The 25765-nt window shown below is 33.5% G+C and overlaps 2 protein-coding genes across 2 annotated transcripts in view; one reads left to right on the plus strand and one right to left on the minus strand.

Moving 5' to 3' along the window:
* The window catches only part of LOC131845762 (B-cell receptor CD22-like), a 107032-nt gene that overhangs the window by 13697 nt on the left and 67570 nt on the right, over window positions 1-25765 (minus strand). The window contains exons 9-13 of the mRNA XM_059194854.1: window positions 21185-21341; window positions 20627-20766; window positions 15023-15159; window positions 13814-13976; window positions 4379-4529 (exon numbers count right to left, since the gene is read on the minus strand). Coding sequence (XP_059050837.1) covers window positions 4379-4529; window positions 13814-13976; window positions 15023-15159; window positions 20627-20766; window positions 21185-21341 — 748 coding nt within the window. The remainder of the gene's footprint in view (window positions 1-4378; window positions 4530-13813; window positions 13977-15022; window positions 15160-20626; window positions 20767-21184; window positions 21342-25765) is intronic.
* Window positions 7592-12425, plus strand: LOC131845763 (hepatic triacylglycerol lipase-like). The gene is made up of 5 exons (XM_059194855.1): window positions 7592-7628; window positions 7935-8121; window positions 9748-10136; window positions 10853-11186; window positions 12380-12425. Exons 1-5 carry the CDS (start codon window positions 7592-7594, stop codon window positions 12423-12425), a joined length of 993 nt encoding a protein of 330 aa, XP_059050838.1.

The raw sequence follows: 25765 nt of genomic DNA on the forward strand, positions 1-25765 counted from the left end.
TATTTTATAGATGTACTATGGAACGTGTCTATCTCGTCTGTAAGCGGTCAGTTGTCATGAAAAGAGGTAATGATGTGAAATTATTATTATACAATTATATAAAATACGTCATAAAAATAAAAGACCAGAAAGAAAATTGGCAAGAAAAAAGATATTTTATGGATTACTATAGTTACATAACTCTTTTTGAAACAGTCCATGCAATTGGGATTTGGTTTAATCAATTGTTTTGATGTTGAAATAACAACAAACATACGCATCAACAAATTATTAATATAAATTGGTTTAATTTTGAACGGTTCCGCCCTTTTAAGGTATTATCAAAGGTTTGTTTACATTCTCTGTTTATATCCGCGCAATCAATTGGAGAATTAAACGCAATTTTGAGCTGGCAACTCCAAATACGACTACGGTACGGTAAAACCATCTACATATGACTCTAAAATCAGTAACAATATCGGACTTTTGGGGAGTGACTGGCAACTCTTCCTAGGTTGTTTTGTGTGTAGGTAACATGACACACATCATCATGGGAGCGGATGACCTGTGTTACATCATCTACATGGCTACGAGAATACGAGATGGCTGAAGGTTGGAGTCTTAGGCTGAACCACTTTGTTCCAGCATCTGTTCCGGAACTCCTGGGTAACTGGGTTGTAAAACCTCATCTAGCAAGTTACTATACTAACTTAAGTTAAGAGTTACAATGTATATAATAAAAAGAAAAATAAGGGTATAAGCTTGGCCTAACTTAAGAACTATTGCCATTCTTGGGGGTAACAATATCTACGCTGGCTTCATATTAAACGGCAGATAGGGTAAAGTAGGTTCTGAGCTCATACTATATGATATATAACTCTGATGTCGCTATACATGAATGATCTAGGCGAGCCAGGGCACTCCCTACCACCGCACCAATATTTACTACAGTGTCCTACATCTTCACTACAATGCCCTAGATCTTCAAGGTTCTCTATTCCATTATCAAACATAGAAAAAATTACCCCTAATTTTATTGTCGTGTACAGTCTTATTTGTAAAAAGGCAACATCACAACATTTTATGATACGCTTTTTGTATATTAATTTGTACAGATATAGCATGGTGTTCAACCTTGCTTTTGTGAAAAGCTCTCCCTACCACCGCACCAATATTCAATATCACAACATATTCATAGTGCTCCATTCCATTATCAAATAAAAAAGTCTCTGATTTTAGTATCGTGTGTAGACAGTCTAATTTGTGGAAAGGCAACAACACAACATTTTATGATACGCTTTTTGTATATTAATTTGTACAGATATAGCATGGTGTTCAACCTTGCTTTGCGTGGTGAATTTTCAACCTCGCGAACCAGGGCTCTCCCTACCACCGCACCAATATTCAATATTTGGTGCAGAGTTACGGAGTACCTTACATATTCATAGTGCTCCATTCCATTATCAAATAAAAAAGTCCCTGATTTTAGTGTCGTGTGAAGACCATCTAATTTGTGGAAAGGCAATAACACAACATTTTATGATACGCTTTTTGTATATTATTTTTGTACAGTTACAACAAGGTGTTTATACGTGCTTTGCGTGATGAATTTTCAACTACGCAAACCAGGGCTCTCCCTACCACCGCACCAATATTCAATATTCACTGCAGAGTTAAGGAGTGCCCTGAATCTTCAAGGTATTCTATTTCATTATTATTTTTTTAAATTGCCCCTGATTTTAGTGTCTTGTGTAGACAGTCTTGTTTGTGGAAAGGCAACAATACAACATTTTATGATACGCTTTTTGTATATTAATTTTAACAGATACAGCGTGGGGTTCATACTTACTTTTCGTGATAAATTTTCAACCACTTACAAAGAGAAATAATTACGAAATTTGACTGAAATTTTTGTTATTTTTTTTATGAATTCCTGTGTATGTACACATGCATGCTTATTATATGTGTCTGTATGTATAAATTGTATATGCTGTAAATGTGTTTATGTATATATATATCAGAATCTCAAAGTTTATTTATGTACAGCAAAATTTCATTTGGTTATATTATTGTTTAGATGTCTAGTAATGTTCATTTTTTTATTATTTTGTACGTACGCAACTGAAAACAGCGCTGTACGCCCATCAGTCCAGCAATATGTAAGTTTGTAACTATTGGCAATCATTGTAAATATTCTGTATAATTGTGTAACTGTGTACTATTATATTTGGCAATAAATGGATTTATTATTACACTAGCTGTACCCGCGATATCATCCGCGTGAAATGACTTTATTTTTCTAAAATAAAAGTAGCCTAAGTTACTCCTTATTACATTAGCTACCTGCCAATAAATGCTTGTGTTATAGGTACTTAATAACTGATACAAATCCATACATATAATATCTTTACGTATATACATACATATTATACATAGAAAACACCCAGACCGACGCAAATATTTGGAGGAATCGAACCCGCGACCATCGGAACTAACGCGGTGTGCTAAACCACTAGACCACCGACACCGTCGTCTTTGGCTTTAACAAAGTTATGTTCAGTCGGGCGCAGACAGGGCGACGCACTAGTAACATAAGAGTATATACTCATACGTCAATACCAAAATATGTTTTATGAGAGAAGTTGCGAACAGAATGAAATTACACGTGGTACGGTACAGAGATAGCGTGATTTGTTTACCAACAAATTACTCCGAAATATTCAATTTAAAGTATTAATTTTGTACCCAACTTCGGGCATTGTTGTCGCCTAATATTATTGGTTAAGGTAGAACGTATTATAATTATTTGAACCCAAAGATCTTCCACGTGTTGTATCAATGAATTTATATTTAGTTACTAGCTGTTCCCGTTACTTCGCCGCGTGGAGTTTTATTTTGTTTTTCTAAAATAAAAGTAGCCTAAGTTACTCCTTATTATATCAGCTGCCTGACAAAAAAAGTCCCGTCAAAACAATTTGAGAAGAGTAACAAACATCCATACTAAAATTTAAAATGTTATTTTGGTGAATTATATAATATTATTAAGATTAAGATGCAATATTACAAACGAAAATTAAATTTATATATTAAAAGACTATAAATATAATAAATAAATAACCCGCGATAATTAACACACCGCGTGGAACTTAACAGCTTGTGTTCTAAAAGAAACTGATTTTTTTCGAAATATTAAAGTAAACAAGTATACGGCCCATCTATTATATCAGTTTACCGTAGCCTATGACTGAAACAAAAAAGACCCTTAAGTCAATATACGGTCTAAAAACCCCATGCAGTTTAAGAAGATCGGCAGGAAGTTCATTCCACAATCTAAGTGTACGCGGGATATAAATACCTACTTAGTTATTTTTTATATAAATAAATTCAATTCAAATTAAGAATATCGTTATTCATGTAGGTACGTACCTATATGCATGTCCGGAATGATATAGATGACAAGAACTGACAGGAAATTATTTCAATATTCAAACAAACGTTGTATATGTTCACAATAATACAGATTTTATTTTTATATATATAGATTTAATATAACTATAAATATAATAAACCGTTACAAACAAACATACTCATGAATACAAATGTTTGGGTGCGAGGAATCGAACCTGCGACCATCGGAAGTAAAGCGGTATGGCAACCGCTAGATCACCGAGGAGTTATTTGTTAATTAATTTTACCAGAAGTAAATTATCTTACTAGTATTATGATGATATGGATGTATAGATGTATGGATGCATGAATGTTTGTTACTCTTTCGCGCAAAAACTACTGAACGACTGAGACTTTGCATGCATAAAGCTACCATGACGTAGGCATCCCCTAAGAAATGATTTTGATGGATAAATTAACGCGAGCGAAGCCGCGGGCAAAAGCTAGTTATAATATAAAAAGAGAAGAAGTGAAGAATGTTAATATATTTTTTTAATTAATTAATAATTAATGTATTTTACATTACACACAAATACCAAGTATTTCACACACGCATATATATATATATACTCTTTTGTTTGTTAAAGTGTGTACTCAAATTGAGAAACAGTATTTAAAAATACAATTAATAATATTGAAACTTATAATTTAAATTAAGTATAAATAAGGTATAATGTTACATATGAATGTGGATGGTTATAAGGGCAGAGGAAGGCCGAAAAAGAGATGGATGGACTGTGTGAAAGATGATATGGTAAGAAAGGGAGTAAATAACGCGATGACTGCGAACATGGATGAATGGAAGCGAAAGACATATTACGACGACCACAAATAAATGGGATAAGGAAGAAGCAGATGATGATGATGATGATAAATAAGGTATGACATAAGGTCGAAATTCGACCAATTTCGACCTTATGGCGAGCACTAGTATAGATAGATAGATACTTACGTGGATGGTAGACGCTTATCAATATCATGCCTCCTGGCCGCGTGGCGCCGGTACAGCGCTGTGATCACTCCACATATGCCGGTGCAGAGCAGGGCTGCCACCGCCAGCAAGCACACCAGCATCGGCGACAGCGGTATCGATGTGCTTGTACCTTAAGTACATTAATAATATCATTAGACATAGATAGATAGATATACTTTAATTGTAACATATAGTAAATATAACACATAAATAATCTCAATTAATTATTTAAATTATTAACTGGGTCTTAACACGAATATTTTATGGCAAATAAAGGTATTTACCTCTCAGACTAAAATCGACTAGGTTGTCTAGCCGTGGTCACGAGCTGACAGCCGCTCCATAATTTAACACGGGTTTAAAAATAATCTCCACTCGCCCCCTATCGTCCGGTGAAGCTAAAATCGTATCCGTCGGCCAAAAGCATTAGCGTAGTCCGAAAAAAAAATTATTAAAGAACACATGTAACATGCAGTTACAATATACATATATAAAGGAGGGTGAAAAGAATTATCTGGAAAGATAAAGTAAGAAATGAATATATATAAAAGTAAAAAAAAAATTAATAAAGATATTGAATCCTATATTGATATTTAATGTTATAAATACGACAGATAAATTTAACAAAATCTGTCTATCTGTGTGTCTGTCTCGCTGTCACGCCAAAAATACTGAACCGATTTAAAAGAAATTTGGTACATAGATTTATTTCTAAATACTAATAAATTGTACAATTAACACAGCGCCATCTAGTCGCTCGGTAAGAGCTTGTGTTATGAGTACTAGACAACTGATACAAATACTTAGATATTTTTTTTGTAAAAACACATAGAAAACATCCAGACCGATACAAACAATCAACTCATGAATGCAAATGTTTGTGCCGTGCGAGGAATCGAACTCGTGACCATCGGAAGTAAAGCACTAAACCGCTAACCACCGAGGCCGTCATACTATACTCATATCAGATAACACTAACCAAAACACTTAACAAAATTACGTAAAATGATAACGATGAATCATTCATCGGATTAATATTACCAATTAATAAAATTAATCATACAAAAGTTAGATATATTACATTTGATACTGATTATTTATCATAAATCATTTGATTAAAAACTGAAACAGATGTCTAAATATATATAACTCAAAGGTGACTGACTGACATAGTGATCTATTTTCGCACAGCCCAATCCACTGAACGGATCGGGCTGAAATTTGGCATGCAGGTAGATGTTATGACGTAGGCGTCCGCTAAGAAAGGATTTTGATTAATTCTATCCCCAAGGGGATAAAATAGGGGATGAAAGTTTGTATGAAACTTTGTCAATTTCAAACCGATCGGGCTGAGACTGCATGCAAAAAGCTACTATGATATAGGCATCCCCTTAGAGAGGATTTTGATGAATTCCACCCCTAAGAGGATAAATTAACGCGAGCGAAGCCGCGGGCAAAAGCTAGTATAATATAATATTAGTGAAATGAACAAACAAATTATACTGATAATTAATGTAATTACTAACTTAACATTTGTTTTTGTAGAAAAAACTTAAAATGCCATAACGCTGACAATATTATCTGATTGCACTAGAATCAGTGCGTAGCGGTTTCTATATTGATTATTATGTTGATTATGGCATGCCTCATATTTGTTATTGTGTGATTATGTATTTAAAAAAATGTTTATTTAAAAGTTTCTTGCTCATTCTTCTTGTGATAGATCTGCGTTCCGAATGAGTGGTAGAATAAAAAAATAGGACTATTCATAAGTGCTTGTATTCAATTTATTTGAATAAAGATTATTTCTATTTCTATATCTGTAAAATTTTTAAAGTATTCACAAGTATAATCTATCTAGGTAGTTTCTAAAACATTACTATTAGTGCCGGCCGCCGTTTTTACATATATTGTCGAGCTGAGTAACGTAATGTAATGTAATGTAGACTCCATTTTCCGCAATCAGCCTCTTATTTGGGCCGTTATGCGTGTAGAACCGAGACTACTAACGTAGCCAGCCAAGCTCCTTCCAGAAGTGCAGAAGACCTGGTGTTTTCACAGGCTTCACAGAGCGACCTCACCGTTCCGAGGAGTTTCGTTGTGGCCACTGCTGCCCACTCCATGATTACGTGAGCGGCCGTTTCTTCAGCTCAGTAACGACTTGTAAAATCAAAATAATTTGTTCATGCAGACATTTTATCCGTTTATGAACATCAAGTTTTTTTGTATTAATATTTTTTCCTACCGTCCATTTCAACATACAGATTCTATTGAGAAGAACTGACAAGAAATTCAACTCAATTTCTTTTTTATTAAGAGCCAGTTTATTTACATTGTACACTTATATAGGTGTCAAAGAATTAGTCTAGCTATTCAAAGAGGGAACGCTGCCAGTATCTTCGGTACTTTGCCTAAAGGGACCCCTTTTAATAATATATTTTAGTTATTATATTATATTTTTTAAGCTTTTTAATTTTAGGTTCTTAGTTGTATAATTAAGTTATGTAAATATTCTAAATATATAGGTGACTATGTCTAACATTAAATTTGACTGCCTCGGTTGTCTAGCGGTTTAGCACACCGTCTTAATTCTGATGGTGGCGGGTTCGATTCCTCGCACAGTACAAACATTTGTATTCATGAGTATGATTTTTTTGTATCGGTCTGGGTGTTTTCTATGTATAACAGGTATGTATTTTCGAAAAGATATATCTATATATTTGTATTAATTGTCTAGTACCCATAATACAAGCTTTAGGTAACTTAACTTGGGTCTAGATGACGCTTTGTGAATTGTCCTGAGAATATTATAAATGAAAATCCTGTCCATGAACAATCATTGTCATGCACTTTTGTCATATATTATTACTAATTTTTTATATACTTTTTATTACTTTCTGAATAAGTTGTACATAACAATTGAATATGAGAATATTTGTTTTAATATTAGTATAATAGTTTTTTAAAAGTCGAGTTTTAGATTTTAATTAGATTTTATTTTTCCTTTATAAGTTGTTTTGAGTTGGAATATAACATTGTTCTGTGACGGAATTAACATATTAGCGGCTCATATAATTTCATTCAATTAACAGTATATTGGTCAGATTAGATTTATTATCAAATTATAGCTATAAAAAACAAAATATTCATAACGTATGTATTATTTGATCAAACCTCGCGTGCGAATCAGTCATGAAAGTTCTTCTAGTTCTAGCCGTGTTTATAACTTGTTGGTATTTTTTATTTTAAAGTTTTTTTTATATATATTTGATGTACTAATAATTTTTTTTATTTGAATTTTAATGACTATGTATTATTATAAACATGTGCAAGATTTATTTGAAAAGAATACGAGTTGAGTTTCTTCTCAGTTCTTCTCATCTCGAAGTCATTCCGAACTGATGGTAGATTTGACATATCATAAGAGTCTGTAATAGACCTACATGAATAAAAATATTTTGTATTTTTTTTTTTTTACTTTTTTCTTATTAAAGTATGTATTATTATACATATTCTAATTACTTATTTATTTAAGTGTGTGCAAGCAGTGCCATCCCCCTGGTTCCTGGTGATAATAGCAACTACATAGAGGGTGAGAGCCGGTACATATGGATGCCGGATGAAGAGGGCGTGCCGCGTCTTGTAGACTTAAAAGAGGCTGCAGATCAAACTTTGTTAAATACTCGTCATGGTGCCAATAATCAGTACTGGCTTTTGACCAGGTTTGTTAATTTATATAATTCTTCATTCGCCCCGGCTTCACAAATTCAAATTCAAAATATCTTTATTCATATAGGTCTATTACAGACTCTTATATGTCAAATCTACCGTCAGTTCGGAATGATATCGAGACGAGAAGAACTGACAAGAAACTCAGCTCGTATTTTTTTCAAATAATAGTGGAACATGTTTATAATAATATACAGTTATTAAAATTCAAATTTGGGAGAATAGAGTGACCACCAGCATATGCTATCGCAAAGAACAAAAAATTTAATCAGTGTTCACAACCTGAACAGACCAGTCCCCACAAGCAGCACCCGTTCACGAGTATGACGTATGAGTCAGCCATCATTGTACTCAACCAAATTAGAGGGAGCATATCGACCCGGCCCACCACGCCGCCACAAGTTTGAACTTTATAGCGAGCATGACTGTTTCAGGTCACTCCACTACGTCAATTATATTATTTACAGCGTAGGCTCACATGGGTGAGACTATACGTGTAAACCTTCCTCTAGAACTTAAGTGGTCTCGGATAGTGGGGAGTCAGAGTAGCTTCCTCCCACGTACACTAAGAATGTGGAATGAACTACCTGCCGAGGTCTTCTCACTCTTCTTCCTTCTTAAAAAACAGCATGGGGGTTTTTTGTGATTGTGAAAACATATCACGTGTTCATGTTACGACTTCTCTTCCATTTATCTCTATTCGCAGTCACCGCGTCATTCACTCCCTTTCTTACAATATCATATTTCACACATAATATGTGTATATTACAATATTTTACACTATTATCGAATACTTTTATAGAATAGAAAATTCTTTATTCAAATAAACTTAATTTAGCACTTTTGAATAGTCATAGCAATTTTTTTAATCTACCTCTCATTCGGAAAGTACATTACAAGCTGAACGAGCAAGAAACTTGTGTGTTGCTCTTTTAAATAATCCTTGAAAGTTTACATTTTTTAAACGAAACGTGTGAATATAAACTGCCAACTAGCACTAATCACTACATAGTATAAAACGAAATCGTTGTCGCTGTCTGTTTATCCCTATGCTTAAATCTTTGAAACTATGCAACGGATTTGAAGCGGTTTATTTCAATAGATAGAGTGATTCTAGAGTAAGCTTTATATGTATAATACATGGCAGGCACATACCAGCGCCGTAACAGATAGCTGTTACGGCATATGCTGAGTGTCAGCCATGTTGCCAACCATATGTAGAAATAATATAAGATGAATTATTGTAATTGTTCTAAGTGAGTATGTATGTATATATGTATATGAGTGTGTGTGTGCATATGTGGTCTATCGGTCCGTCGTCTGCCGTGACCATAGAGACAACTTTATTTTTCATATTTTATTATTATTTCTTATGTATGTTAGTCTATAAGGTATTTATAATATGGGCCATGTAGCCTGAATTAAATAAATAAATAAAAAATAAATATGTGTGTGTAAAATGTACATTTGTCAAATATGTAAATGTAATAATGGTTGTCAATAAATGTTTTTCTTTCTTTCTTACATGTACACCAAGGCAAAACCGGGGCGATTAGGTAGTATACTAGATATTACTTTTATGTTAGCTAATTAATTAATATTCGTTGATTTGTTTCCAGGCAAAACGCTGGCATCTATCAAATATTGGAACATGGCGATAGCAACTCTATTTGGAATTCTAATTACGATGGTAGCAAACCGTTAGTAGTAGTTGTGCATGGATTCAATAGCAATGGATACTCTGTATTGACCATGGCGCGTGCTTTTTTTTCTGTTCACGATGTCAATGTGATCGTTGTGGACTGGCGTACAGTAGCTAATTCAAATTATGTAACTGCCGTAAGTGGCGTTGCAGAAGTAGGCCGATTTCTTGGTGATTTTCTCAACTGGCTCATTGAAATCACTGGAGGTGACTGGAATAACGTTCACTTAATCGGCGTCAGTTTGGGTGCTCATGTTGTGGGTAGTGCAGGAATGCAGGTTGGTGGAATATCAGCTCGTGTTACTGGTCAGTATTATATCATTTATATAGAGTTAATAAATATGACGACCTCGAAGGTTTAGCGGTTTTTCTTTGCGATAGCATATGCTGGTGGTCACTCTATTCTCCCAAATTTGAATTTTAATAACTGTATTAACATGTTCCACTATTATTTGAAAAAAATTAAATATCTGTATCTTCTCATCTCGATATCATTCCGATTAGATTTGACATATCATATCGTAATAGTACATGAATAAAGATATTTTGAATTTGTGAATTACTATATGGTGTCGATGCTCAGCATAAATAACAAATGATTTTTGTATCGGCTATGTTTACTATATGTATGTATATAAACAAATGTTTTCGTAGCAAGCTATTTTGGGTTTGATTTGCTTTATACATTCAATTCCTAATAACCAATTAATCAATAAATAAATAACCATGGACAATTAACACAGCGCTAGACCAATGGTAAGCAGTGCTTGTGTTATGGGTACTAGACAACTGATATACATACTTAGTTTTTTTTTGTAAATATATACATAATATACACAGAAAACACCCAGACCGATACAAAGAAATATACACATGAATACAAATACCGTGCGAGGAATCGAACCCGCAACCATCGGAAGCAAAACAACGTGCTAAACCAACCAACCACCAAGGCCGTCTGATTATATATTTATAACTGGTTTAATTATTTCCTGATTGGATTCGAATTACGTGTTTCATAGGTTTGGATGCAGCCGGTCCTTTATGGACTGGCAACACTAATGCTCTGAACTCAAGCGCAGCACAATATGTGGAAGTAATTCATACTGACGGTGGTCGTCTTGGTATATTCAATCCTATTGGAGACGCGGATTTCTACCCCAACGGAGGCAGGCATCCGCAACCCGGCTGCTTGACTACCATGTGCTCTCACATCCGTGCATACACACTCTTCGCATCCAGTGTTATTACGGATCATTTTCAAAGTAGTTTATGCACTGATGTTGAACAAGCCGAAAATGTACAGTGCAGCGGTCCAGTTTTCAACATGGGCAATGGAATCTTCGCTAAGAGAGGGTGAGATTTATTTTATTTTAATTTTAGGGGTAACAATGCCAGTATCTTCGGCCTTTAGGCTCTTATTTTAATAACATATTTTAGTTATTATATTATATTTTTTAAGGTTATATTATATTATATTAGTTATTATATTATAATATTATATTATATTTTATTATTATATATTTGTTATATTATTTTAATTTTTACGTATGAAAAGTATGCATGTAGGAATGCGCCGGTGTCGGAGAGGTTGAAGAGTAATCGTCTATCGTGGTATGGACATGTAATGCGTAGGAACGAGGATAATATTTTAAGAAAGGTGTTACATATGAATGTGGATGGTTATAAGGGCAGGGGAAGGCCGAAAAAGAGATAGATGGACTGTGTGAAAGATGATATGGTAAGAAAGGGAGTAAATAACGAGATGACTGCGAACAGGGATGAATGGAAGAGAAAAACATATTACGCCGACCACAAATAAATGGGATAAGGAAGAAGTAGATGATGATTATTTTAATTTTTACCAAATAAATATCTCTGGACAAAATCTGACTCAGTTAACTTTGAAAATTTGATTTTCAATATTTTTGGAAAACTATTTTCCAAAAAAATTGAAAATCAAATTAAGTGAAAATGTTAAGAAACTATTAATTTTATGTAGTTATTTTTTTTTAACCTATGGGATTAAAAATTAAGTGATAGAAAGTATTCAGTGAATATATGGATAAAACAATTTCAATGAAGCATTTTGTTAAATAAACAGAACAATCAATATTAATGTCCGAAACCTAATTATATTATTTTTCATTTTCATATTTTGGTCTGAATCCCATTGTCTGCATTAATGCGATATATATATTCGTAAACTAGAGATGTTTATCTAAACTTCCTACTTTTTTTTCTGTAGGCTGTAGGTATAGATTTCATACCAAGGTGCCCATGACATAATGACCCTTATATATAATCATTCACAAGTGACAAACGTACATGGCAGTAGTTCATGGTTATTTCATTTAATGTTAGACATACATACAACCTACATATATAAGCATGCAAAAAAATAAATTCAATTTAGTTTCTTAGCAGTCTTAATTTAATCTATATACTGAACTGAAAGGTAGGGCAAAATCATTAATACAAAAAACTCGACGTTCAGCAGCGGCTAAAATGTCCTACATGAATAAATGATTATAGATTTTTATTTTCAGAGCCGGCATTTATGGATTAACTACTGAAGATTCGTGGCCTTATTAATGGAATAAATTATCGACAAGTATATAATAAACTTTTAATTTCATCATCTTCACCTTTCATAGACAACACATTGCTATGACCGCAATATACAATGTGAATAATCAAATATTGTATAGTTAAATTCATAGAACTACGTGTATTCGATATATTCTGTTTGCCAATTTAGTAATGACTAGCTACCCACCCCGGCTTCGCATAGATGTACATGTATTATACATATAAACCTTCCTCTTGAATCACTGTATCTATAAAAAAAACCGCTTCAAAATCCGTTGCGTAGTTTTAAACATTTAAGCATACATAGAGACGGACAGACAGCGACGCCGACTTTGTTTTATACTATGTAATGATTAAACAACGATATCGTCCTCTCTTCTCTTCTGTTGGCTGATTGATTTGCTGTGATATTAACTACCTACTAACTACTAACTCTAAAATTATGTAATGCAATGCATAACTAAATAATGTTTAAAAAATATATACAAATAACTTTCATTAAAAGATAAATATAAATGATAAAAAAATTATACGAGCTCTCAAAACAACATTATCACATATTTAATTATATATTCTACAATTTTATAAATAAATAATAATAATAATAATCTCAGGACAATTCACACAGCGCCATCTAGACCCACGTTAAGCTAGCTAAAGCTTGTGTTATGGGTACTCGATAACTGATACATATACATAGATTTTTTTTGTAAATACATACATATTATACATAGAAAACACCCAGACCGATACAAACAATCATACTCATGAATACAAATTTTTGTGCCGTGCGAGGAATAGAATTCGCGACCATCTGTCGTAAAGCGGTGTGCTAGACCGCTAGACCACCGAGGTCGTCGAAATATTATATAGTTAAATTCATAGAACTATGTACATATATTCGATATATATTTTTTGTCAATTTTATAAATATGGATGGTCGAGCGCAGTGATAGCTGGTTCATCCGTCATACTCGTGAACGAGTGCCGCTTGTAGAGACTGGTCTGCTCTTATCACTACGACTGATTTAATCTTATCGTATTTTTATATTTGAGCCTAAATAAATTAGTGCTGGTTGGTAGTTTGTATTCACACGTTTCGACTTGTAAAATGTGAACTTACAATGATTGTTTAAAAGAGCAACACACAAGTTTCTTGCTTATTCTTCTTGTGATGAGAGCTTTTCGAATAAGCGGTAGATTTAAAAAAAAAATTGTTTATATTCAAAAGTGCTTAAATTAAGTTTATTTGAATAAATGATTTTCTATTCTATTCTATGAAACAACAATATATTCCTCTCTTCTCTTCTGCTTGCTGATTGATCTACTGTGAAATTAACTACCTACTAACTGTAAATATATGTAATGCAATGCAATAATATTAATATTACCTGTATATTTGTCTGGTGATCTCAACGCCACAGTGTATAAATTAACACTTTCGCTTCTACCTTTCGCGTTAGCAGCGTACAATATGACAGTGTAGCTGGATCTACTGTCCAAGCCTGGCACTTCGAAGAATGGTGTACTGTTCGAAGATATGTTTGCTCGAACCTATATAAAAAAAAAAATGCTCATTTAAGAATAACCCTGAAAATGAAAAATTTAAATATTATATATAAAATTCTCGTGTCACAGTTTTCGTTCCCATACTCCTCCGAAACGGCTTGACCGATTCTCATGAAATTTTGTGAGCGTATTGAGTAGGTCTGAGAATCGGCCAACATCTATTTTTCATCCCCATAAATGTTAGGGGTAGTCCACCCCTAATTTTTTTATTTTTATTTTAAGGTAAATCAACGTTTGCCGTGACAGGTAGTAAATATATATAAATTTAAGAACAAATAACAAATACGGCTGCACTCAAAGACTTTCCCTAATTTATCGCTAACGTAAATTTTGTTGCACTCATAAAACTCAAGTAGTGATAACTTCAATAGTGCACCGGGCAATGAACTTAGGATTCATGCTATCGTCTGCAATTCGATAAAGTGATAGAGTCTTGTAAGTAGTATAAATTATTCGGAAACATTATATATATAAATTTTGAGTATATAAATATTCCGAAAGTTTTATAATTATTTATAAAAAAATATTCAAATAAACTACTCTGCACATTGATATATACATATAAAGTAAAATAGCTATTTTTATTCTAAAAAAATATAGTCATCTTTTAAATATTTTTTAAAATTCAATATCTATAAATATTCATACAATTATTTGTGCTCAAACGACTTTATACAAAGTATATCCTATATATATATAAGTAGTACTGGGAAGAAAGGGGATTGTTAGTAATATGGCCTGAAGACTCCATTGCTAACAATGTACCATGTCAGGGTGACCTCCTCGTGGTACACCCTGGGAACCATCATGACAAATTCGTGGTGAATTTGTCATGATGGGCTAAATGACCTGACCTCATACTCATCATCCTCCACTGGTGCCCCGCCAGCGTAAACCGTTAGCGCAGGAGGGTGCACCATTCCATTATCATCAATAAAAAAAAACATCTACCACTTACTTTACCATTATAAATCTATGTAAGCATATCTTCACGCGTGATATCTACAAATGGGGTGGGTAGATGTACTTACTATTAGAGAGGGTAGTTCCAACACCTCCATATAAAACGTTTGCAGTAAACCACCGTCAAATCCCTCGACACATTCTACTTGTAAACCATTCGAGCTCTGATTTACGACGGAACAGTTCTGTAGAGGCGTCGGTCGACCTACAGAATGGAAAATGTAAGATTGGTAAGACAAAATATACTATTTTATATATATATATATTATACAGAAAAGAGAAAGTATATATATATATATATAATATAATACAAGAATTTCAGGATAATTCACACAGCGCCAGCTAGACCTAAGCTAAGCAGAGCTTATTATGGGTACTAGACAACTGATACAGATACATATATTTTTTTTGTAAATACATACATATTATACATAGAAAACACCCCGACCGATACAAACAAACAAACTCGTGAATACAAATGTTTGTGCCGTGCGAGGAATCGAACCCGCGACCATCGGACGTAAAGCGGTGTGCCAGACCGCTAGACCTCCGAGGTTGTCATTTATAAATACATTTAAATAATTTCAATCTTATTAATATTATAAATGCAAAAGTTTGTGAGTATGGATGGATGTTTTGTTACTCTTTCACGCAAAAACTTCTGAACGGATTTTGATGAAACTTTAGAGTAATATAGTAATAAATAAATACATACTAATGACACTCTTGGTTAGATGCACAGACGTACTGTATTATAAACTAGTTGTTACCCGTGACTTCATATACTTTTTTCAGATTTTTTTCTATTGGAATGGCAAATAAGATAAGCTTATGGTAAGTGGTAACTATCACTTATATACATGAACAGCACTACGGACATCATGTTATCATATGCCACCCGTGATACTCATGCGTTGATAACGTAGTTTCAGTGGACTATGATATCATGCTCCTTACTTTGTAATTTTACTGCCTTATCTCAACCAGCAAGCATAACATACAAAGTCAAACTGCTTTTCGGCTGAAATTGGTGAGGCGCTAAAACTTTACGCTGAGTTGGCTACCTTTTCACTTTTGCAGCACATAAAGCTACCTACATTTCTTATATTAATTCGTGTTGTTTCTGTATCTCATGTATGTTATGTGTCTGTAATTGTGAATAAAGAATTTATCTATCTATCTAAACGAGTGAGAGATTACGAGTACCCGCTAAGTTTTTACAAGGATAGAAAGAAATATATGAAATATCCTTCCTGTTGATATAGTTATACCTCATACCGAATGTCAACCGTAAAAATATTCTTATTTTTTTTCAAATTGTATATAAAGTTTATTCCATTTCATTATTTCAGTGAGGCAATTATTTTCTTTGTCTTTGCAAATAACATTCCATTATCAAACTTAAGCCGTGTTGACACGATACAATTCTGAACGTGGGTGGACAGTTGCTTACGCCAGTGCTATCCTTGATAAAATTCAAACGTTCTGACCAGTGTTCAATATATATTACTATTGTTATGGTACGCATCGATATTGTCGAAAAATCTGATATTTAAAAATATTAAAAGAAGGTAGTTTCATTATTACTCGGTATCGTTATACTAGTTGCGTATAACCCCCACTCATATCTCTGTAAGGGAGGGTTTTTGTATGCCACGGCACTGTCCCCTCCGATCGATCCCCGTCCGATTCAAACGGGGATCTATATTACGACGGCCTGAGACGAAGTTCGAACCCCTAGTGGTGCCCTCAGACTAAAGTCGTATCCGTCTGGCAGGAGTTGGCCTTCAGCCGCTCCATAAGTCCTTTCGTGGGTTTGGAGTGCCATCTGCACTTGCCTCCTAACGTCCGGTGAAGCTGTAAAGGCCAGCTGCGGCCAACAGCATTAGAGTAGTCCGAAATAAAAAAAAAGTCACGGCATTCCGTCTTTGAGCACAGGATGTGCTGGTTGTATTTTAAATGCTAAAGTGAATTGTGTTAGAGACATAGTTAAATTAATGTTATATAGTTGTTATTTTATTATAATACATACTTTCACTAGTACATAGAGTTGAAATATCTTACACTATACCCCGTGCGCTGTAGCATCGTGCGGTTGACAGTTACAGTTCGCTCTTGAAAGTTGCCGCGATTTACAAATTAACACTTAGTATTTCAGCTGTAGTAATTTAAATTTAACCCAGCCAAAATGTTCTAGTCTACAAATGAAGGCAACTGTCACATGCACCATGGTAGAGTGCACAAAGTATAGCTACCATAGCCACTTCGGTGTTTTTTTTTATAACATAGGGGACAAACGAGCATGCGGCTCACCTCCACCGCCCATGAGCATCCGCAATACCAGGGGAATTGCAAGTATGTTGTCGGGCTTTTAAAACGGAATAAGCTCTTTTCTTGAAGGTTTCAATATCGTATCAGTTCGGAAATACCATTGCTAGAAGGTGATTCCACAATATGGTTGCGTGGCAAAAAGTTTCTAGAAAACCGCACTGTGGAGGACCGCCATTCATCCAGATGATCAGGATGGTATTTCAGTTTCTGGCGGGTGGTACGGTGGTGAAACTCAGCAGCTGGTATTAATACGAACAATTCCTCAGAACACTCCCCGTGATATATGCGGTAAACAACGGTGTTCTAGGTTATATACAAAGAACAAACTATGTGTATTATATTTTATTTTACTTAATGCTAAAATATGCAGCCTACATGATGGTAAGTGGCAACGATCGGCCATATACGTCCTATATATATATATATATCTGATATACAAAATTCTCGTGTCACAATGTTAGTTACCATACTCCTCTGAAACGGCTTAACCGATTTTAATGAAATTTTATATGCATATTCAGCAGGCCTGAGAATCGGCTACTATCTATTTTACATACCCCTAAGAAATAAGGGTTGTGCACCCCTAACATTATTTCTTTATTTTTTGAGCATAAATATATACAACCTTAAATTTTCACCCTTCTAACACCAACCCCTATTTTTTTTATAGCGTTAGTAATTTATATAGCAAAACAACGTTTGCCGAAACAGCTAGTCATGCTATAATATTTAGAGCACGTCCCTACTACCGATCTATTCTAATATATAAGAAAATCCCAAAAAGCATAAAAAAAAAATAATTAATTTATTAAAAACAAAAAATTCTTAAAGAATTATTGACTGCAAAGACTTATTAAACTATAAAAAAAAAATTAGGAGGAATTAAGCAGACACTACAGCAAACTTAAATTCTAAATTTCATTTAGTTCATACTGTGGAATATAGGCCACTTATTTAGTCTATGACCTATTTTATAAGCTTTACATTTCGAATACCAAAATTCTATTCTAAATTGTCACTGCTTTGTACTGTTCCCTTTCGGTTTCTTTAGTTAGTATATATATAATATATATATATATATATATATATATATATATATATATATCCTACAATTCCCTGGTTTCCTTTATCACTTACAAACTGACAGACTTTCGGACCATTTTACAAACAATCGTAGTCACGAATACAAATGTGTCATGCCAAAAATTGGCTTCGTTAAAATTAAGGACTAAGAAGTTAATTAAAGACTTGTATATATTCACAGAGATTTGTCTGCTCATATTACATGTTCATATATATTAATACTAAGCCTGTGGGCTTAGTATTACATTTTTTCACACTGGGACATCTCAAATTAATAACCAAACGAGAAGCACTGAATCACTGGCAAGAAATGCCAGGATTAATACATTCAAAAGACCTTATATCGGGCTTCTCGACCAAATACTCCAATAGATTACTGCAATTGAGTAAAAACAACATATGCATGATGACTAGGGCCCTCACAGGACACTGCAAATTGAACAAGCATATGGCTAAGCTAGGCCTATGCACGACAAGTATCTGCAGATTCTGCCAAACTGAAGAGGAAACGCCGCTTCACATCCTATGTGGTTGTAGCCCACTCATGCATAAACGAAATATCTCCTTTGGAAAGTTTACACTCTTTCCCGAGGAGATAAAAACGATCGCTCCTAAGAATATCCTTCAATTCTTGTCCCTGACGGGTCTAGGTAGCGAACTCTGAAAAGGGCGAGCACAATAGATCTATGTAGGTCGCAGTGCTACAGGTGCTACACATCTGACAATAGCCCAAACAACCGAATAAAAAAAAAATAGTATTACATGAGCGTAATAGTAATATCGGCCGCACATGGAGTACTGCTCTCATCTTTGGGCAGGAGCACCTGGATACCAGCTCGGTCCTTTTGACTCGGTTCAGAGACGTGCTATGAATTGTCCATGTTCCCAATCTCTCAAACGGTATCGAACCACTTAGCTTGAGGCGAGACTTCGCATCGCTTTGTGTGTTCTACCGAATATACAACGGACTGTGTTCTGATGAATTGTTTGACATGATGCCTACGGCTACCTTTTACCATCGCACCGCTCGCCATCGACAGGGAATTCATCCCCACACGCTGGAACCTAAGTGGTCTCGGACAGTGCGGTTTCAGAGGAGTTTCCTCCCGCGTACACTTAGATTGTGGAATGAACTACCTGCCGAGGTTTTCTCGAGAGACTACAGCATGGGGTTTTTCAAGAAGGGTATATTAAGGTTTCTTAAGTCGGCAACGCATATATGACACCCCTGGTGTTTCAGGCGTCCATAGGCTACGGTAACCGTTGACCATCAGATGGCCCGTATGCTTGTTTGCCACCTAAGTGGTATAAAAAAAAATATAATTTATCTACCTGTCAACTCGTACGAGTACTTGTTCAAGTCTACTCAGATCGTGTCAACATAGCATTATATTCGATTCTCGGTATCTTTAATTTGTTTTTGCTAAATTGAATATCTTATTGTCATGTAGAGTCCAGTAACCCTAGTCTAGTCATTTTCTCAAATAAGTCGTCTTATTTTAAAGAAAAAGTTATTAAAACAATTTACAACTGATTTAAATAAATTTATAGTTTTGATTAAAAAAAAATTAATTAAATGTCTGTTACAGTCACCGAACTTTGTGATAGACAAAGCGACTAGAACGTTGTTTTAAAACTATATCACTAGATGGCATTATATCTATTATAAACACTAAGAGACTATAATAAGAAATTACGCATTTACTTCCAATTTCAAGATTTAAAAGGATTTGAAAAAAAAAAAATATAGGCTAATAATTTCGATTTTTAAAAATGTTTAGGTTTAAAAAATGTTAGTTTTAAATTTCTAAATGCCAAAAGCATTTAAAGAAGAATATGAGATTCAAATTTGGACATTTAAAAAGCATTTTAACTAAAATATAGGGTTCCAATTTCTAAATGTCAATAGCATTTAAAGAAGAATATGGGATTCAAATTTGAAAATTGAAAAAGCATTAAACAAAAATATAGGCTTCCAACTTTGAAATTTAAAAAGCAATTAAAAAAAATTTATAGGATTCCAATTTCAAAATTTTAATAGCAGCTAAACAACTAGTTATGATTCGAAGGAAGAATATAACATTCCAATTTCAAAATTTAAAAAGCATTTAAACATAGGCTTCTAATTTGGAAATTTCAAAACTATTTAAAGAAGAATATAGGATTCGAAATTCAAAATTTTAATAGCAACTAAACAACTAGTTATGATTCGAATTTCAAAATTATCTCAATATATAGAACTGCAAATGAGATCTTACCAGCAGCGACCAGCTTATAAAGGCACGGGACTCCTTGCTTCCCAACTACATTGGTGGCTGTACACAGTATAGTACCATAATCCATGTCGGTGGTCGGTCTGTAGTTCAGGGTCGATGTGTAACCCGACATGGTGTAGAGGCTGTAACAGAAAAGTATTTGAAAGTATAATCCAGTTGGAAACTGACTAACGTAATACAATATAAAAAAAATGAAACTAGGATCTCTCCAGTCGATAGTTAAACTCCAGTGTTATTATTTAGAAAATCTTTAACAATATAAAGACGGGGTAGTTCTTTCCCAACACTGCGTATCAACGGTTTTCTGTTCTTACCTAATAACAAATTCATCAAATAAAATTACATCAAAATCTATTAAAAGTATTAAAGTTAAGCCATTTCGGAAAAGTATCGCAACCAACACTGTGATATGGTAATTATATATAGAGATATACAAATATTCTGACGCCAGCTGGATTCGAACTCTGGACCCTTCAGTTCAGTCTGGTGTTGTAACTAACCACTACTAAACTTCAATACTCAATAGAAAAACTAACTTACTTGGGAGATATTTGTATCGTTTCTCCTGAACTGTTGAAGGTCCAACTGAAGATGGTAGGTGGTGGGCTCGAGTCCACATCGCACAGTAACTGGACAGTCTCCTGTTTCAAAGCCCCATAAACTTCGCCATCGTTGACAATTTTACACATGGGTGCATCTGGAAATTTAGTTATTTTTAAACTTTCCAGTTTAATATGTATATAAAACTGAAATAATGTATTATTTACTAGCTACTCGCCCCGGGTTCGCCCGGGTGTACATACATGTATTATATGGGTATGATTATTTGCATCGATCTGAGTGTTTTCTATGTATGTATATACGAAAAAAAATCTATGTATTTGTATCAGTTATCTAGTACCCATAACACAAGCTTTAGCTAGCTTAAGTTGGGCCTAGATGGCGCTTTGTGTATTGTCCTGAGAAATAAAAAAAATACACTGGAACGAGTCAGCCTGCGGCTCAGCTAAATCAAAACAGTGACAGTGATGTTACGGAGCTACGTAACCGTAACCGAAACTATCGGATATCCGATATAAAAAAAAAACATTCGTAACCGTAACCGAATCCGAAATAAAAGTTTCGGATAACATCGGATAGGGGCAGAGCCTAATTGAGACATGTTATGTAACCATTTTTTAGCTACTAGCTACTCGGGGTGTACATATGTTATATATATGAACCTTCTTCTAGAATCACTCTATATATTAAAAAAATGGCTTCAAAATCCGTTGCGTAGTTTTAAATATTTAAGCATACATAGGGATGGACAGACTGCAACAGCGACTTTTTTTTATAATATATAATGATTTGTATTTTACTTTTGAAATTCCTTAAAAAATTAATATCCGTAACCGAAATTATCCGAAACTAACGGACAATCCGAAATAATTTCATATCCGCAACCGTACCCGTATCCGGTATAATAATCATTGCTATATCCGAAACCTATCCGTATCCGCCATTTCATATCCATAACATCCCTGATATCCGAATAAAACAGAAACATTGAAAACAGAAAACACTGTTGATGAGGAAATGATCGTATTAAATGAACGAACTGGCAAGAAATGATTGAACGAACGGAAGAAATGAACGAACAAAGAGAATCGATCAACTTGCCAAGTAGCACCATGAAGAAAAAACTCTCCGATGACGAGAAGCGAAAAAAATGTATAAAATGTTTGGATTTGAAAGTTCAGCATTTGGTAATTGATGAGTTGGTTAGCCGACTTCAAAACAGTGGACTTAAAAATAAGGTCGTTGTTGGCGACAGACTTATTGTATTTATTTTCTTATTTCAATATTCAAAATTCTTTATTCAGGTAACACAATTTTACAATTACATTCTAATGTTGTTGCAGACTCCTTTTAGGCATAAAAATGTGTCCCAGGAGGCTCCACTCTTCCATAGCTTATATAAAAATGTTTCTAGTTTATTATACTATAATCTATTTATATCTATATATATATATAACTCAAAGGTGACTGACATAGTGATCTATCAACGCACAGCCCAAACCACTGGACGGATCAGGCTGAAATTTGGCATGCAGGTAGATGTTATGACGTAGGCATCCGCTAGGAAAGGATTTTTATTAATTCTACCCCCAAGGGAATAAAATAGGGGACGAAAGTTTATATGAAATTTTGTTAATTTTAAACCGATCGGGCTGAGACTTTGCATGCATAAAGCTACTATGACGTAGGCATCCCCTAAGAAAGGATTTTGATAATTTCCACCCCTATGAGGATAAATTAACGTTAGCGAAGCCGCGAGCAAAAGCTAGTTAGTTATATAATTAAATTTTAACATACATACATTATAGGAATATATATACATACATATATATATATTATTTTGAATCATATTTTTTATTTATAAAATTATACTTATTGTGTCTTGTATTCTATATTTGTGTTAAATGTACTTAAATATACAGCAAATGATTGGTGGTTATTTATTTTGTCTATAATTAGCTTGTCGCCCCGGCTTCGCACGGGTGTACATGTATATATATAAACCTTCCTCTTGAATCACTCTATCTATTAAAACCGCTTCAAAAGATTTAAGCATACATAGGGACGGACCGACAGCCACTTTGTTTTTTTTTCTCGACTGGCAACATTACCGATAACTGTCTTTGTCAGCTGGCCCTAATAATTAATTACTTTTATCTATTTTATTATTCAATTTTTTTAGTGTAATTGATATAATTAGTGAGTTTAAGCTATAAAAAGTATCGATTGTTGTTTGTGTTCATTTTTATATAGTATTTGTGTACAAAAATCGACACATAAATATTTCTTACCGGTCAACTGTCAAAGTTCGTAATAAACTTATATTTACATTAATCTTGTACATGTTATCGCGTAATTCAATTTAAATTATTATAACATTCCTTTATTATTACTTATTTTGTAATACATGTTAATTTTGTGGTAACTTTAAAAGTGAATTACAGTTGTGCGTCGAGGAAAAAAAAAATTACCCACTAACCAAATATTGTAAGTACTAACTGAAATATAATTAATTCTTACATTAAAATACACAACAAGTGAGTGAAACTTTCACTAATTTAAATAGTTATTTATATATATTTCAATAACAATACTGAATCTTCTAGAATTGGTTTCTAGAATTGGTGGAATTGTTTTTAATTCTATTATTTGAGCTTGTGTAGTACCCCAAGAAACCCATTCTTACAAGTAATAATATTTAGTATTGTTATTTATAATTAACAAATTTACTAAAATTACTTACATATTACATAGGTATTATATATTTATAAATAAATATATTGTAAGGAAATAGCACACATTCTAAATTCCATTAAGTTCCTTTATATTTAAATTAATTACTCAGCATATTTAATAATGATGTCCCGAAGAGCCTGTGATCTTGATGCTAAACTTAAGGTGGCACTCGTTGAATTAAAGAAAACCCAAGACTTGAATAAAGTGTTGTTACAGGAACAGGATGATAGTGAAATAGAGATGAAATCTCTATTTGACAAATATGTGGCCCTGAAGGGGGAACTTGTAGACATTAATGTGTTCTGTGAGGACCTACGCGTTGACAGGGATAGACTTCAGGAACTTGTTAATGAATATGATCACTGCAGGGACACATATGAGTCAAATTTACAGCGTATCACTCACCTCGAGAGACACCTTGAGGAAGCACAAGCACATAGTGAATCTATGTTGGAACACAAACGGGTGAGTAGCTACAATAACACCTTAGATCTGTATACAGAATTGTTAAATGTCACTTGTGATCAAAAATCTACTCAGCCGTTGGTGACCATAGATTTAACTAATACACCCAGCTCAAACAGTTGTATTAGTCAATTTAATAGTGTCAATAAATTAAAAAAATATATAAAAATAAACAAATTTATTAAAAAGTCAGAAAAGTTAGTGAGAACTCATACTAAATGTTTAAAATCTATAAATATTAGAAGACAAAAATTAGACCTGTTACAAGAACTTCAAAATTGTAAAACAAATTTACATGATAAGGATTTAGAACAAAATAAATTAAAGAGTAAAATTCAAGAGTTAGAATCTTCATTATCTAATTTAACAAAAAAATATGAGTGTGCTCAACTTGAAATTAATAATTATAGTAAATCGCTGGATAAATTAATTGAGTTGGGAAATTACAACATGGAGCGGTTCACCTCATTGACAGAGAAATGTTGTTGTGAGACACCTGAATCTCCTAAATCTTGTCAGTATAGCCCTAATGGAAATAACAATAAGTCAATCACATCGGTTTTGACTGAGTCAATCACTCCTTGTTCTAGTTTACTCAATTCTAACTTGTCTTTAAAAACTGATAATTGTAATGTTGCACCAGTACGAAGGACAATTATTTATTCAGATGAATATGGTAAGGGTCTGGGCCGTTCATTATCAGAAAGTCTATATCAACATGTCATAAATAATTGTCTTCCTGGTGCTTCATTGCCTAATATTTTAAATAAGGTGGTTAATGGTAGGTATGATAAGTTAACCACATTAGTCATTGCTTTAGGCAACTGTTTATATGTAAAAAAAAGTCATGTAATTAAACTTGTAAACTCTTTGCTTAATATTGCTGAGCTGGGCATAGGTAAAATAATATTATGTGCATTTCCTTACTGTCGTTCTCTGACCATTGAACAAAATAAGTTCATATATTATATTAATAATTTAATTTATAATATGACATGTCGTCATAATGACTTTTTATTTTTTGATAGTAACAAATTTGTTACAAACTTTTGTATGACTGGAGATAGATTTTATCTGCCTAAAAAACAAATAAGAAATATAGCAAGTTTACTAGCTTATAATATAAATGACCCCATTATAAGTAATATAATGGGTTGCATTAATCCAATTAGTAGTACTTGTACTAATGTTAATACTAAACTTACTGAAAATATTGACATAAATATTGATTCTAGTAAGAATCCTTTTATTTACAAAAATTTAAATATGACTGCAGATTTAAACTGCTGAAAAAGACAAAGGGAAAGCTATCAGAATTGAAAATTGTTCACCAGAACATACAAAGTTTTCTCGGCTGTG

Source organism: Achroia grisella, unplaced genomic scaffold (genome assembly GCF_030625045.1).
Source record: "Achroia grisella isolate CSIRO2021 unplaced genomic scaffold, CSIRO_AGI_Agris_v1 utg483, whole genome shotgun sequence".
Lineage (NCBI taxonomy): Eukaryota > Metazoa > Arthropoda > Insecta > Lepidoptera > Pyralidae > Achroia > Achroia grisella.

Coding starts and splice junctions, on each gene's coding strand:
- LOC131845763 (XM_059194855.1), top strand. CDS start 7,592: ATGAAAGTTCTTCTAGTTCTAGCCGTGTTTATAACTT. Junction 7,629..7,934: donor TCTAGCCGTGTTTATAACTT/GTTGGTATTTTT, acceptor TATTTATTTAAG/TGTGTGCAAGCAGTGCCATC. Junction 10,137..10,852: donor AATATCAGCTCGTGTTACTG/GTCAGTATTATA, acceptor CGTGTTTCATAG/GTTTGGATGCAGCCGGTCCT.